Source organism: Ranitomeya variabilis, chromosome 1 (genome assembly GCF_051348905.1).
Source record: "Ranitomeya variabilis isolate aRanVar5 chromosome 1, aRanVar5.hap1, whole genome shotgun sequence".
Classification (NCBI taxonomy): domain Eukaryota; kingdom Metazoa; phylum Chordata; class Amphibia; order Anura; family Dendrobatidae; genus Ranitomeya; species Ranitomeya variabilis.
The window spans coordinates 361,701,739-361,717,698 of record NC_135232.1 but is presented as its reverse complement, the minus strand read 5'-3'; the positions used below and the strand labels follow the sequence as shown (position 1 = coordinate 361,717,698).

Sequence of the window (15,960 nt, the reverse complement as noted above, 5' to 3'; positions counted from 1 at the left end):
TAGAGAGGTTACGGAAGTTTGTGATGGAGCATGGATGGGAGGTAGAAATGACTGTGGGAATGTGGTGAGGAGGACCAGGATTTGGAGAGATATCACCAGCAGTGAGAAGGAGCAGGGATAGTGTTAGCAGGTGGGAGCAGGAGAGGGCATGAGGGGGCTGCCTGTGTTTTGAGACATTATGGTAAATAATGAAATTTAACACTATATGCTAATTTTTTGAGAAGGACCTGTATAGGGCATACATATTCATTAGCAATTTACATTGTCCAGTGCTGGACAAAGACAATTGTTGACTTTTCCAGGCTACTAAATGAGACTCCTGTCTCTTTATTAAACTGTGGCTTCCCTAAGGGTACTGTCACACTAAACGATTTACCAACGATCACGACCAGCGATACGACCTGGCCGTGATCGTTGGTAAGTGGTTGTGTGGTCGCTGGGGAGCTGTCACACAGTCAGCTCTCCAGCGACCAACGATGCCGAAGTCCCCGGGTAACCAGGGTAAACATCGGGTTACTAAGCACAGGGCCGTGCTTAGTAACCCGATGTTTACCGTGGTTACCAGCGTAAACGTAGAAAAAACAAACAGTACATACTTACATTCCGGTGTCTGTCCCCCGGCGCTGTTCTTCTCTGCACTGTGTCTGCCAGCCGGAAAGCACAGCGGTGACGTTACCGCTGTGCTCGCTTTCCGGCTGGCCGGCGCTCACAGTGCAGAGAAGCAGAACGCCGGGGGACAGACACCGGAATGTAAGTATGTACTGTTTGTTTGTTTTTTACTTTTACGCTGGTAACCACGGTAAACATCGGGTTACTAAGCGCGGCCCTGCGCTTAGTAACCCGATGTTTACCCTGGTTACAAGCGAACGCATCGCTGGATCGTTGTCACACACAACGATCCAGCGATGACAGCGGGAGATCCAGCGACGAAAGAAAGTTCCAAACGATCTGCTACGACGTACGATTCTCAGCAGGGTCCCTGATCGCTGCTGCGTGTCAGACACAGCGATATCGTATGGATATCGCTGGAACGTCACGGATCGTACCGTCGTAGCGATCAAAGTGCCAATGTGTGACAGTACCCTTACACTTTCTAAATTTGGGTCCTTACAAAAAAATGTTGGTGGGGTATTGGCCAGTTTATGTACATTTTAAGCACGTCTAAGAGACTGGATTAATAATCTCCACAGACCTATTCAGTCCTCATCCTTACATATATTGTAACATGGTCATTGCCACGATAAGGCCTTTACCTGAGCTCTGTAGCACTGCCTGTCACCTCAGTAATACATTTCACAGACCTCAACACTTTCTGGGACATATCCTGTAATTACTCCATTGTTGCTCAAAATCAAGCAATAGATACATTCTGCCTGGTTAGGTAGTTTCCAGAAGAAGTGCGTAGGCTTTTGCATTATGGGTGTCTTGTCCAAGCATTCCTACATGAACAATTTCCTGGAAAGTGGATTGGTCATCATGGGCCAGTTGAATGGCCACCAAGGTCTCCTGATCTGACCCCCTTAGACTTTTATCTTTGGGGTCATCTGAAGGCAATTGTCTATGAGGTGAAGATATGAGATGTGCAGCATCTGAAACAACGGATACTGGAAGCCTGTGCTAGCATTTCTTCTGCGGTGTTGCTGTCAGTGTGTCAAGAGTGGGAGAAGAGGGCTGCATTGACAATCCAACACAATGGACAGCACTTTGAACACATTTTATAAGTGGTCATAAACTTGTAAATAAAGCATACTATCATAGTATAAAGAAGGAGGGATCAAAAATATTTAAAAAAAATAGTATCACATTTTATTCAATTATAAAACAATTATCGAGACAACATTGCAAATATGGATTACAATATTGTGGGACATAATACAAAGAACTACAGCAGCATATGCACAACTCACTAAATAAGCTGACATATATATACTGGTTTGATATCAAAGTATCAGAATATATGGGGTATATTTTAAACAGATAAATATATTATATGAATATCCACCCCATACATATATAGTAGTTTATAACCAAACATAATTGTCATATATAAATATAATTAATATAATTAATCAAGGTACAACAGGCAAGCATATATCAGCTGACAGATTTGATGCCTATAAAAGATAAATGCACTAATCTTAAGCCTCAGCCAATATATCAACAATTCAGCTAAATAATAACATATGCGCCCAGACCATAACTGCTTAATAGTATGTACCTGTAGACATAATGAAAAGAGTATGTGCACAGCTGCCTCACAAGGACACCTCAACGCACGTTTCACCACCTCTGCAGCTTCATCGGGCTGTAGAGTAGCACTAACTATGGTCTCATTATATAGTATTTCAATAATTATGCCAGTGGCCACATGTGTTGGCGCATATCTTCCATATTGCGACGCCACAGAGAGTGCGGCGCTCAGTGCACTCATCATCCGGTCACATGCAATGGTCAGATGACCTGACAGGTAACCAGGATGACCAGCAATAACTATAGAGCGCCTTCTCTCTGCAGCTCCACAGCGCATGTGTGGTATGCACTCACAGTGCCCAATGCAAGAAATAGCTGGTTGTTATATTGCAATAATCCTAGCCTAGAAGCATGATAAGGTGGCGTAAAACAGCACCAGCTTATAACCACATCCTGGCAAATCTTAATACATGCTAGCCGGCCTGTGATTTACCAGGATTTGCCAAGATTAAGGCCGGCTAGCATGTATTAAGATTTGCCAGGATGTGGTTATAAACTGGTCGTCCTGGTTACCTGTCAGGTCAGCTAACCATTGCTTGGGACCGGATGATGAACGCACTGAGCGCCGCGCTCTCTGTCACATTGCAATGTAACACCCTAGGGTTCTGGTTGTTACAGTGGCATTGCTTTCCTCACAGGGAGAGTGATGTCACGCTTGGAAGCAGGCGAAGATCTTTTCTATCAGGAAACAAACATGCAACATGTTCACACTCCAGGCCAGAAGGGGGAGCTCTCATCCAGCTTGTGGGTGGCTCCCCTATATATATATATATATATATATATATATATATATATATATATATATATATATATATATATATTCTGGTCTGGAGGGAAAGTCAGTTAGTTCATGCCAGGCAGCAGACTGGCACAGTCTGAGGCAGGGAGACGTGTGAGGGGCCGTGCAGCCAGAGGTGCTGCAGCTCCAGGATTGAGAGAATACAGAAAGAAGAACAGATTTGTAGTGAGCATGCAGACGAGCGAAGCACAGGAGAGTGACAACTGGGGAGAATAGCTGCGACTGGGCTACCTCCCTACAGAGTGCAGATTCCGGTAGCCGGATGACCGAGGTTGTGTCGGACTTTAGGAGGCACAGCAGAAACCGGCAGGACAGCTGGACTACACATAACCTTATTGACCTTGAGGAAGACGCCATAGGCGTCGATACGCGTGGGTCTCAGCAAACAATACAGCCTGACCGACAATCACTAAACCCACCATTCCAGGAACCTTGTTACTGCCTATCTGCTAGGTAGGGTAAGATACAGGTTAGTGTATTAGCAGGGTTTAGGGATTTGCTTGGAGTTTAAAAATTTTTTTTTTATTATTCCAGCCATTATTTCTCCTTGCTGGTTCCTGGTACATGGGGCATGGAATGGGGTGTTCACCTCTATCCAAGAGTGTTTAATCTGATCTATAATATCCTACTTTATTGTATAATGCCCATATGTTGGGAATAGTGGTTGTGTTATTCATATACTAATGTGCATAGGCTGTACAATGTTATGTGCAATATTACAGCATTTATTTGGTATTTATATGGACCCGTTACCCCAGGTCATATTTTGGGGGTTTTAAATGTTTTTATGTTTTTGTGTCTGTTTCCTAAAATAAAGATGTTTTTTGTATAAACTTTTATTGTTGTGGTGATCCCATTCCTCATGCATACACTTTGTTCTACTTTGTTCCATTGTTGTTTAGTATGCAGTTGGTGATCCCCTTAAAATGGTAGATTTCTATAGATGGTGCCCGCTCAGCAGTGTTGTTCAAACTACACATAACCTGTCCGCCCTAATTCCCAGGAGACACAGTGGCACATAGAGCCCGGGTCATGATAGAGACCCTGTAAAAAGGCTCGAGCCACCTGACATATTGGTTTAGTGTCCCACCTTTATGGAGGACAGAAAGAACTGTGAGGACCTTGATAGAAGCCACAGGCAGCAAGGGACTACACGAAAGTGCTGGTAGGAAGGCTTTCATCTCCACCTGGTAAAGGGGACTCTGAACTTGCTTCTAAGCCAGCTGGATCCTGCCTGTACCTGTGATCTGGTGCCCTGGACTGTGGATTCCTGAAGTCTCCAGTAAACCAGGTAAAGAGACTGCAAACCTGTGTCCTCCATTCTTTACTGCAACACTCACCATCTTCTACACTCCTTGAGCCCTGGGGACCTACTTCACCTGTGGGAAGTTATACCATCTTAGCTGCCATAACATCAGCCCAGAGGACCCCTTTAAGCAGTGTTGGTCCTGAACGAATACCACAGGTGGTCTTACGAACACAAACTTTATTTCAAACCCCTTTAAAGACATTCCCTTTAACATGGGCGCCCAGGACCATGGACCATGTCGTCGTCACCATGTCATTCCCCTTTAACCCCTTTCTGACATCTGACATACTATCCCGTCGAGGTGGGGTGGGCCCGTATGACCACCGACGGGATAGTACGTCATACGCGATCGGCCGCGCTCACGGGGGGAGCGCGGCCGATCGCGGCCGGGTGTCAGCTGCATATCGCAGCTGACATCCGGCACTATGTGCCAGGAGCGGTCACGGACCGCCCCCGGCACATTAACCCCTGACACACCGCGATCAAACATGATCGCGGTGTACCGGCGGTATAGGGAAGCATCGCGCAGGGAGGGGGCTCCCTGCGGGCTTCCCTGAGACCCCCGGAGCAACGCGATGTGATCGCGTTGCTCCGAGGGTCTCCTACCTCCCTCCTCGCTGCAGGTCCCGGATCCAAGATGGCCGCGGCATCCGGGTCCTGCAGGGAGGGAGGTGGCTTACCGAGTGTCTGCTCAGAGCAGACACTTGGTAAGCCTGCAGTGCTGTGCACACTGCCAGATCAATGATCTGTGATGTCCCCCCCTGGGACAAAGTAAAAAAAAATTCCCCACATGTGTGTAAAAAAAAAATAAAAAAATATCCTAAATTAATAAAAAAAATATATATTATTCCCATAAATACATTTCTTTAGCTAAATAAAATAAAAAAAACAATAAAAGTACACATATTTAGTATCGCCGCGTCCGTAACGACCCAACCTATAAAACTGCCCCACTAGTTAACCCCTTCAGTAAACACCGTAAGAGAAAAAAAAAAAAAACGAGGCAAAAAACAACGCTTTATTATCATACCGCTGAACAAAAAGTGGAATAACACGCGATCAAAAAGACTGATATAAATAACCATGGTACCGCTGAAAACGTCATCTTGTCCCGCAAAAAACGAGCTGCCATACAGCATCATCAGCAAAAAAATAAAAAAGTTATAGTCCTGAGAATAAAGCGATACCAAAATAATTATTTTTTCTATAAAATAGTATTTATCGTATAAAAGCGCCAAAACATTAAAAAAATGATATAAATGAGATATCACTGTAATCATACTGACCCGACAAATAAAACTGCTTTATCAATTTTACCAAACGCGGAACGGTATAAACGCCTCCCCCAAAAGAAATTCATGAATAGCTGGTTTTTGATCACTCTGCCTCACAAAAATCGGAATAAAAAGCGATCAAAAAATGTCACGTGTCCGAAAATGTTACCAATAAAAACGTCAACTCGTCCCGCAAAAAACAAGATCTCATATGACTCTGTGGACTCAAATATGGAAAAATTACAGCTCTCAAAATGTGGTAACGCAAAAAATATTTTTTGCAATGAAAAGCGTCTTTCAGTGTGTGACAGCTGCCAATCATAAAAATCCGCTAAATAACCCGCTATAAAAGTAAATCAAACCCCCCTTCATCACCCCCTTAGTTAGGGAAAAATAAAAAAAATAAAAAATGTATTTATTTCCATTTTCCCATTAGGGTTAGGGTTAGGGCTACAGTTAGAACTAGAGTTAGGGCTAGGGTTAGGGCAAGGGTTAGGGCTGGGGTTAGGGCTAGGGTTGGGGCTAGGGTTAGGGCTAGGGTTAGGGCTAGGGTTGGGGCTAGGGTTAGGGTTAGGGCTAGGGTTAGGGCTAGGGTTGGGGCTAGGGTTAGGGCTAGGGTTAGGGCTAGTGTTACGGCTAGTGTTAGGGCTAGTGATAGGGCTAGGGTTATTGCTAGGGTTAGGGCTAGGGTTAGGGCTAGGGTTGGGGCTAGGGTTGGGGCTACAGTTAGGGTTGGGGCTAAAGATAGGGTTAGGGTTTGGATTACATTTACGGTTGGGAATAGGGTTGGGTGTGTCTGGGTTAGAGGAGTGGTAAGGGTTACTGTTGGGATTAGGGTAAGGGGTGTGTTTGGATTAGGGTTTCAGTTATAATTGGGGGGTTTCCACTGTTTAGGCACATCAGGGGCTCTCCAAACGGGACATGGCATCCAATCTGAATTCCAGCCAATTCTGCGTTGAAAAAGGAAAACAGTGCTCCTTCCCTTCAGAGCTCTCCCGTGTGCCCAAACAGGGGTTTACCCCAACATATGGGGTATCAGCGTACTCAGGACAAATTGGACATCATCTTTTGGGGTCCAATTTATCCTGCTACCCTTGTGAAAATACAAAACTGGGGGCTAAAAAATCATTTTTGTGAAAAAAAAAATAATTTTTATTTTCACGGCTCTGCGTTATAAACTGTAGTGAAACACTTGGGGGTTCAAAGTTCTCACAACATCTAGATAAGTTCCTTGGGGGGTCTAGTTTCCAATATGGGGTCACTTGTGGGGGGTTTGTACTGTTTGGGTACATCAGGGGCTCTGCAAATGCAACGTGACGCCTGCAGACCAATCCATTTAAGTCTGCATTCCAAATGGCGCTCCTTCCCTTCCGAGCTCTGTCATGCGCCCAAACAGTGGTTCCCCCCCACATATGGGGTATCAGCGTACTCAGGAAAAATTGAACAACAACTTTTGGGGTCCAATTTATCCTGATACCCTTGTGAAAATACAAAACTGGGGGCTAAAAAATCATTTTTGTGAAAAAAAAAAAGAATTTTTATTTTCACGGCTCTGCGTTATAAACTGTAGTGAAACACTTGGGGGTTCAAAGTTCTCACAACACATCTAGATAAGTTCCTTGGGGGGTCTAGTTTCCAATATGGGGTCACTTGTGGGGGGTTTGTACTGTTTGGGTACATCAGGGGCTCTGCAAATGCAACGTGACGCCTGCAGACCAATCCATTTAAGTCTGCATTCCAAATGGCGCTCCTTCCCTTCCGAGCTCTGTCATGCGCCCAAACAGTGGTTCCCCCCCACATATGGGGTATCAGCGTACTCAGGACAAATTCGACAACAATGTTTGGGGTCCAATTTATCCTGATACCCTTGTGAAAATACAAAACTGGGGGCTAAAAATCGTTTTTGTGAAAAAAAAAAAGAATTTTTATTTTCACGGCTCTGCGTTATAAACTGTAGTGAAACACTTGGGGGTTCAAAGCTATCAAAACACATCTAGATAAGTTCCTTAGGGCGTCTACTTTCCAAAATGGTGTCACTTGTGGGGGTTTTTAATGTTTAGGCACATCAGGGGCTCTCCAAACGCAACATGGCATCCCATCTTAATTCCAGTCAATTTTGCATTGAAAAGTAAAATAGCGCTCCTTCCCTTCCGAGCTCTGCTATGCGCCCAAACAGTGGTTTACCCCCACATATGGGGTATCGTCGTACTCAGGACAAATTGCACAACAACTTTTGTGGTCTAATTTCTTCTCTTACCCTTGGGGAAATAAAAAAATGGGGGCGAAAAGATCATTTTTGTGAAAAAATATGATTTTTTATTTTTACGGCTCTGCATTATAAACTTCTGTGAAGCACTTGTTGGGTCAAAGTGCTCAACACACATCTAGATAAGTTCCTTAAGGGGTCTACTTTCCAAAATGGTGTCACTTGTGGGGGGTTTCAATGTTTAGGCACATCAGGGGCTCTCCAAATGCAACATGGCGTCCCATCTCAATTCCAGTCAATTTTGCATTGAAAAGTCAAATGGCGCTCCTTCCCTTCCGAGCTCTGCCCTGCGCCCAAACAATGGTTTACACCCACATATGGGGTATCAGCGTACTCAGGACAAATTGCACAACAATGTTTGGGGTCCAATTTCTTCTCTTACCCTTGGAAAAATAAAAAATTGGGGGCGAAAAGATCATTTTTGTGAAAAAATATGATTTTTTATTTTTACGGCTCTGCATTATAAACTTCTGTGAAGCACTTGTTGGGTCAAAGTGCTCACCACACATCTAGATAAGATCCTTAGGGGGTCTACTTTCCAAAATAGTGTCACTTGTGGGGGTTTCAATGTTTAGGCACATCAGGGGCTCTCCAAATGCAACATGGCGTCCCATCTTAATTCCAGTTAATTTTGCATTGAAAAGTCAAATGGCGCTCCTTCCCTTCCGAGCTCTGCCCTGCGCCCAAACAATGGTTTACACCCACTTATGGGGTATCAGCGTACTCAGGACAAATTGCACAACAATTTTTGGGGTCCAATTTCTTCTCTTACCCTTGGGAAAATAAAAAATTGGGGGCGAAAAGATCATTTTTGTGAAAAAATATGATTTTTTATTTTTACGGCTCTGCATTATAAACTTCTGTGAAGCACTTGTTGGGTCAAAGTGCTCACCACACATCTAGATAAGATCCTTAGGGGGTCTACTTTCCAAAATAGTGTCACTTGTGGGGGGTTTCAATGTTTAGGCACATCAGGGGCTCTCCAAATGCAACATGGCGTCCCATCTCAATTCCAGTCAATTTTGCATTGAAAAGTCAAATGGCGCTCCTTTCCTTCCGAGCTCTGCCATGCGCCCAAACAGTGGTTTACCCCCACATATGGGGTATCAGCGTACTCAGGACAAATTGTACAACAAATTTTGGGGTCTATTTTCTCCTGTTACCCTTGGTAAAATAAAACAAATTGGAGCTGAAATAAATTTTGTGTGAAAAAAAGTTAAATGTTTATTTTTATTTAAACATTCCAAAAATTCCTGTGAAACACCTGAAGGGTTAATAAACTTCTTGAAAGTGGTTTTGAGTACCTTGAGGGGTGCAGTTTTTAGAATGGTGTCACACTTGGGTATTTTCTATCATATAGACCCCTCAAAATGACTTCAAATGAGATGTGGTCCCTAAAAAAAAATGGTGTTGTAAAAATGAGAAATTGCTGGTCAACTTTTAACCCTTATAACTCCGTCACAAAAAAAAATTTTGGTTCCAAAATTGTGCTGATGTAAAGTAGACATGTGGGAAATGTTACTTATTAAGTATTTTGCGTGACGTATGTCTGTGATTTAAGGGCATAAAAATTCAAAGTTGGAAAATTGTGAAATTTTCAAAATTTTCGCCAAATATTCGTTTTTTTCACAAATAAATGCAAGTTATATCGAAGAAATTTTACCACTATCATGAAGTACAATATGTCACGAGAAAACAATGTCAGAATCGCCAAGATCCGTTGAAGCGTTCCAGAGTTATAACCTCATAAAGGGACAGTGGTCAGAATTGTAAAAATTGGCCCGTCATTAACGTGCAAACCACCCTTGGGGGTGAAGGGGTTAAGTACCGGACCCGGTACCGAGTACCGCACGGCCCTGACGGGCGTTCCAGCAACATGGAGGATATGCGCCGTCACACATGTGGCCACTGGCATAATTATGAAAATACTATATAATGAGACCATAGTGCTACTCTACCTCACGACGAAGCTGCAGAGGTGGTGAAACGTGCGTTGAGGTGTCCTTGTGAGGCAGCTGTGCACATACTCTTTTCATCATGTCTACAGGTACATACTATTAAGCAGTTATGGCCTGGGCGCATATGTTATTATTTAGCTGAATTGTTGCTATATTGCCTGAGGCTTAAGATTAGTGCATTTATCTTTTATAGGCATCAAATCTGTCAGCTGATCTATGCTTGCCTGTTGTACCTTGATTAATTATATTTATATATGACAATTATGTATGTCTGGTTATAAACTGCTATATATGTATGGGGTGGATATTCATATATTCATATGTGTAAAATATACCCCATATATTCTGATACTTTGATATCAAACCAGTATATATATGTCAGCTTATTTAGTGAGTTGTGCATATGCTGCTGTAGTTCTCTGTATTATGTCCCACAATATTGTAATCCATATTTGCAATGTTGTCTTGATAATTGTTTAATAACTGAATAAAATTTTATACTATTTTCTGAATATTTTTGATCAATGCTCCTTCTTTATACTATGATAGTTTGACATTAAGGCCGGAGACACACTGGTGCGAGATACGGCCGAGTCTCGCTGGTCAAAAGCAAGCTGTGGCACCTGCACTCCGGAGCGGAGCGTGCAGCTGCATAGCAATACATGGAGCCGCACGCTCCGCTCCGGAGTGCCGGTGCCACAGCTTGCTTTTAACCAGCGAGACTCGGCCGTATCTCGCACCAGTGTGTCTCCGGCCTAATGCTGTGAAGGGATCTTTTGTATATGGTGAGGAATAATATTGGTTGTATTGTAAATAACTCATGAAAGAATAAAGTTGCGTTAAATCCAAGCACACCATTGTTTTTCTTGTGAAATTCTCAATAAGTTTGATGTGCCATATGACCCTCTTCCCATTGGAAAAAATAAAGTTGGATCCAAATGGCTGACTTCAAAAGGGCCGCCAGGGTCACCGCCCATCTTGAAAAGTTTTCCCCCTCCCATATACTAAAGTGCCACAAACAGGAAGTTGATATCACCAACCATTCCCATTTTATTTAGGTGTATCCATATAAATGGCCCATCCTGTAGTTACTGTGGGTTATTGAATGCCCTCATTGCTGCCATCTTGGTATTTCTCTGAAATCTAGCTATGTGCTAAGCTTCAAAGGAAACCGAGAATTACATTATATTATGCAATAATGTGGTATTATGTACTGTATATAGTATAAGTGATTAGATGATCACAGATTCATTTCTCAGGGGACTAAAAAAACATTTTTTTCAAAAAAATATATAAATGTTCAAATAACACACCTTTTCTTATGTTAAAAAAATAAAGAAAATAAACACATTTGGTATCACAGTATTCAAAAATTCTGACCTATGAAAATACAAAATGAGTTAACTTCCTCAGTAAACATTGTAACAAGAAAAAAATGATTTAGCTCAATCGAAAGAAAAACAAAAATGTTATGGGTCTGGGAAAATGATGAGACAAACCAAAACATTTATTTATTTTTTTTCAGATTTCTGAATTAAGTTCTCTACTGACATAAAAAAAAAATCAATAAAAGTTTGGCATCGCTGTAATTGTACTGACCTGGAGAATCATGATTTAGAGTAATTTTTACCACAGAATAAATGGCATAAAAACAAAAAAAAATCAAAGTCAGTTTCACCACACTAGGAATTTTATTCCCATTTTTTAGTACATTGAATGGTAAAACAAAATGGCAACATTCAGAAGTACAAGTTACCTTTGAATAACAAGTCATCATACGTGGACGGAAAAAATGAAATGAAAAATGAAAATTGGCTGTGGAATGAAGAAGTTAAAGGAGAAAGGAAACATCATGTTTTAAAAGCTTCAAGAGATGGTTAAATCTATGATAAACCCAAAAAGTAAAGTTGGGGATGAGTAGCGTGGAGAGGACAGGTAATGAGGTGCAGTTAGGATATTAAAGTGGGACGGTTTTCATCAGTAAAGGCGGAAGAACAGTTACAGGGTAGAGAATTAAGCAGTTGTGTAGATGGCTTGTGAAGACTGTAGTTTGTAGTTTTCTCTGATGCTGTTGATCTTAAGTTTTAAATATGTGGCAAAGCATCGCTTGGAAAACTGACTGACAAGTTGGTCACACTTGTCAAACATACTGTTTGACAAGTGTGACCAACTTGTTACTATAGATGCTGCTTATGCAGCATCTATAGTAAAAGATAGAATGTTTAAAAGTAATAAAAAAAATAAAAAATGGTTATACTCACCCAGACGATCTCCTCAGCGGCGTCCGTTCCTATAGATGCCGGTGTGGTTCAGGACCTGTGATGACGTCGCGGCTTGTGATTGGTCGCGTGAGTCACATGAGCGGTCACACGACCAATCACAAGACAGTGACGTCATCACAGGTCCTGAACCACACCATCTATAGGAACCGAAGAGAGAGCATGCACCGGAGAGGCGGGAACACTTCGGGGTCCATCAAAGGGTGAGTATAGGACTATTTTTTATTTTAATTCTTTTTTTTTGACCAATTATATGGTGCCCAGTCCGTGGAGGAGAGTCTCCTCTCCTCCACCCTGGGTACCAACCGCACATAATCTGCTTACTTCCCGCATGGTGTGCACAGCCCCGTGCGGGAAGTAAGCAGATCAATGCACTCCTAGGTGTGTGGAATCCCCGCAATTCCGCATTTTTAATGAACATGTTGCTTTTTTTTCCGCGATGCGATTTTTTCGCGGAAAAAATAGCAACATTTGCACAAAAAATGCGGAATACCCTGTAAATAATAGGAGGCATATGTAAGCGTTTTTTTCGCGTTTTTATCACGTTTTTATAGCGAAAAAAACGCGAAAAATCCTGAACGTGTGCACATGGCCAAAAACGCCATCATTTTATGTTTTCCATTGACCCTTGGAAGCAGATGAGCCACTTATGAGCATTACTGTGCTGAGTGCGTGTGCTATGAGGCCACAGATGTGGCAGCAGTAGATGCAATTTACAGCGTCTGATTGTCTAACAATACACAGGCACTTACACAAAACACAAATGGTATTTCATAATATAGCATATTTGACCATAAATTGAACTGAATAATATCTACAGTAATCATCAAACTTGAAAATATTTTCTAGAAGGAAATATGTAATAAATTGCACTCATAGGAATGCAGAATATAATTTACATGTAACCATTACTATATGTATACAAGGACAAGGAAAATTGGTGTTCAACATTTTTTGGGGAAACTGATGTGATCTTCCAACTCACCTTTTCTTATTCAAAAAAGTTATCCAGAAATGTATGTTTGGACCTTAAAAGTCTATGAATATGGTACTTAACCCCTTCACGACCTTGCAATTTTCTGTTTTTTTGTTTTTTTGCCTATTTCCAAGAGCCATGACTTTTTAAATTTTTCATCAATATACAGTAGCTGCATGAGGGCTTGTTTTTTGTGCTGACGAGTTGAACTTTTGAATGACATTATTCATTTTATTATATGACGCACTGGAAAGCTATAAAAAGAAATTCATGTGCATTGAAGATGATGTTTGACGGGAGGGCTAGAGACAGAGCTCCTCTGTGAACTCCCATCTATATACAATCTTATCAGTAGCAACACTAATCTCCTATCTCAGTAATGAAAAAATCTGTCTTTACTGAATACAGACTTTACCCCAGAATTGAGAATATTGAGAATTAAGGATCAGTCCTGGTTGAGAAATAAGCAGATCTCTTTGATTATATACATTACTAAGTTGCTTATTTTCATATGTACAATTTATCAAATAAAAATGAAAACGATGGTTACGCTTTTACGTCTGTATACCACTTTTTGTTACAGATGTATACTGCCAACTGTTTGAAACACATGCTGTGATTTTCGTGATATGTGCACTTTAAATATGACGATCTGTGAAGTGTACTTAAAAAGATAAATTAACCAACGCTAAAAGCACCAACAGCAGACATCAAACAAGAGTTGAGAGAGCTGAGTTCTGTGAATTAGAAGTGCCCTAAGAGCAGACAGTGTGTGTCTCACATTGCCAAATATTCATCTAGCTGGCAGAGGCAGTGTGTGCATCTTGGTCTCTTGTTACAGGTGTCCCTCTTGAACAAATACCTTTCTAGACATGAGAGTCTATTTCCTTAAAATAAAACATAAAATATTAAACATAATCAACTTACCAATGTAGAAGTTAGTTACCGTCCTCATCTGTTTGTGCTTGGTGATTACATATATGACCAGTGAGTTACCAATGAGTCCCACCAGCATGATGAGTGCAAAGAAAAAAGGGACCAACCAGGCATCCACCAGCAAAGGGGGTGTCTGCTCTGTGTCATATAGTGAACTATTGGGGAAAGCCAGAGAGTCATTTTGGGGTCCCTCCACAGAGTCATTGAAGAGTGAGTGCATTAATTCTCCTTCAGTTGACATACAGTCAAGAGGGGTCCTTGTAGCTTCCATTGATAGAAAAGTTGAAAAAGAATGCTCTAGTTACATTGGCATCCACTTCATCCACGGTACATGTTGTAGTTTACACTGAAAATAACAATCGTGAAGATTTCTTGAAGATATGATTATTTATAGTCACAATATCAGGATAGTAAGCAATTCTTCAAGTGTTTACAGTTATATGTTTCCATGAAATTCTGATCAATCTCTGTATCATGCTTTCTTTCCTAACCTGAAGAAGTGCAGCTTGTAAATGAGGGTGCTCATCATGAACATCCTTCTCTCAAGTTTCATTCCATGTTTCCTGCTTATTGCTTCCCAGCATGTAATCTTCAGGGCTGAGAATCAGTGAGAGCAGAACAAGAGAGGATTCCTCTGGGTCTTAATGCTTGCAACAATTCTGACACGAGATAGTTTAGCTTTACCTGATACATCTCTAAATATAAATAATTGTTGTCATTCATACATGTACATGCTTCTTGCTACTCACTGTAGAAACTGGAAATTACAAAGTAAAGAAAATACATGTAACAAACCATAATACAATTCAGAATAGCTTATTTAGCAAATATCCAGCCTTGATGTTCCATCCTTACACTGAATTCAGGTCTATGTCAAATATTCAATCCAAATATATCATATTACATTAAATCTAAATACGTACTAAGATACAGAACAGTTTGTACAGGTGTGACTACTTTTTTCACAGGAGAACCCTTGTAAGTGCATCTCTACCGCTGTGTTCCAAGTATCTAATCTCTAATGGAAATAAAGAATCTTCTCCTAATTAATATCAGAGAGAACAAATGACAGCAATACACAACACATTCAACTATACCAAGACCAATAATACCACATACAGGGAAGAAATACCGCGACACCATGATCAGACCACATATTACCACCACATAGTGACCGAATAATACTACATACAAGGAACAAATACCGCCACACCATGACCAGACCACATATTACCACCACATAGTGACCGAATAATATGATATATTACTAGCATATAGGGACCAAATAATACCACATACAATGAGAAATACTGCCACACCATGACCAGAACCACAAATTACCACCACATAGTGACCAAATACTACAATACATATCATGAATAAAAACCACAATACTAACAACAGTGACATTATACAGAGGAGATCTGTATATAGTGTCAGTGTACAGGGAATGCAGTGATCACCAGTGACATTATACACAGGAGATATGTATACAGTGTCAGGGTACAGGTAATGCAGTGATCACCAATGACATTAACCACAGGAGCTCTGTATATAGTGTCAGTGTACAGGTACTACAGTGATCACAAGTGACATTATACACAGCACCTCTGTTTACAGCATATAGTGTACAGGTAATACAGTGATCACCAGTGACATTATACACAGGAGCTCTGTATATAGTGTCAGTGTACAGGTAATACAGTGATCACCAGTGACATTATACACAGGAGCTTTGTATATAGTGTCATTGTACAGGTAATACAGGGATCACCAGTGACATTATATACAGGAGCTCTGTAAACAAAGTCAGTGTACAGGTAATACAATGATCACCAGTGACATTGTACACAGGAGCTCTGTATATAGTGTACAGATAATAGACTGATCACCAGTGACATTATACAGAGAAG

General features: G+C 41.3%; 1 protein-coding gene across 1 annotated transcript in view; it reads right to left on the bottom strand.

Moving 5' to 3' along the window:
* Positions 1 to 14,633, bottom strand: part of LOC143759353 (G-protein coupled receptor 54-like) — a 222,423-nt gene extending 207,790 nt beyond the window's left edge. Inside the window, exon 1 of the mRNA XM_077248943.1 lies at positions 14,039 to 14,633. Within this exon, the coding sequence (XP_077105058.1) occupies positions 14,039 to 14,318 (280 nt within the window). The 5' untranslated portion in view covers positions 14,319 to 14,633. The remainder of the gene's footprint in view (positions 1 to 14,038) is intronic.
* Positions 14,634 to 15,960: the final 1,327 nt, after the last annotated feature.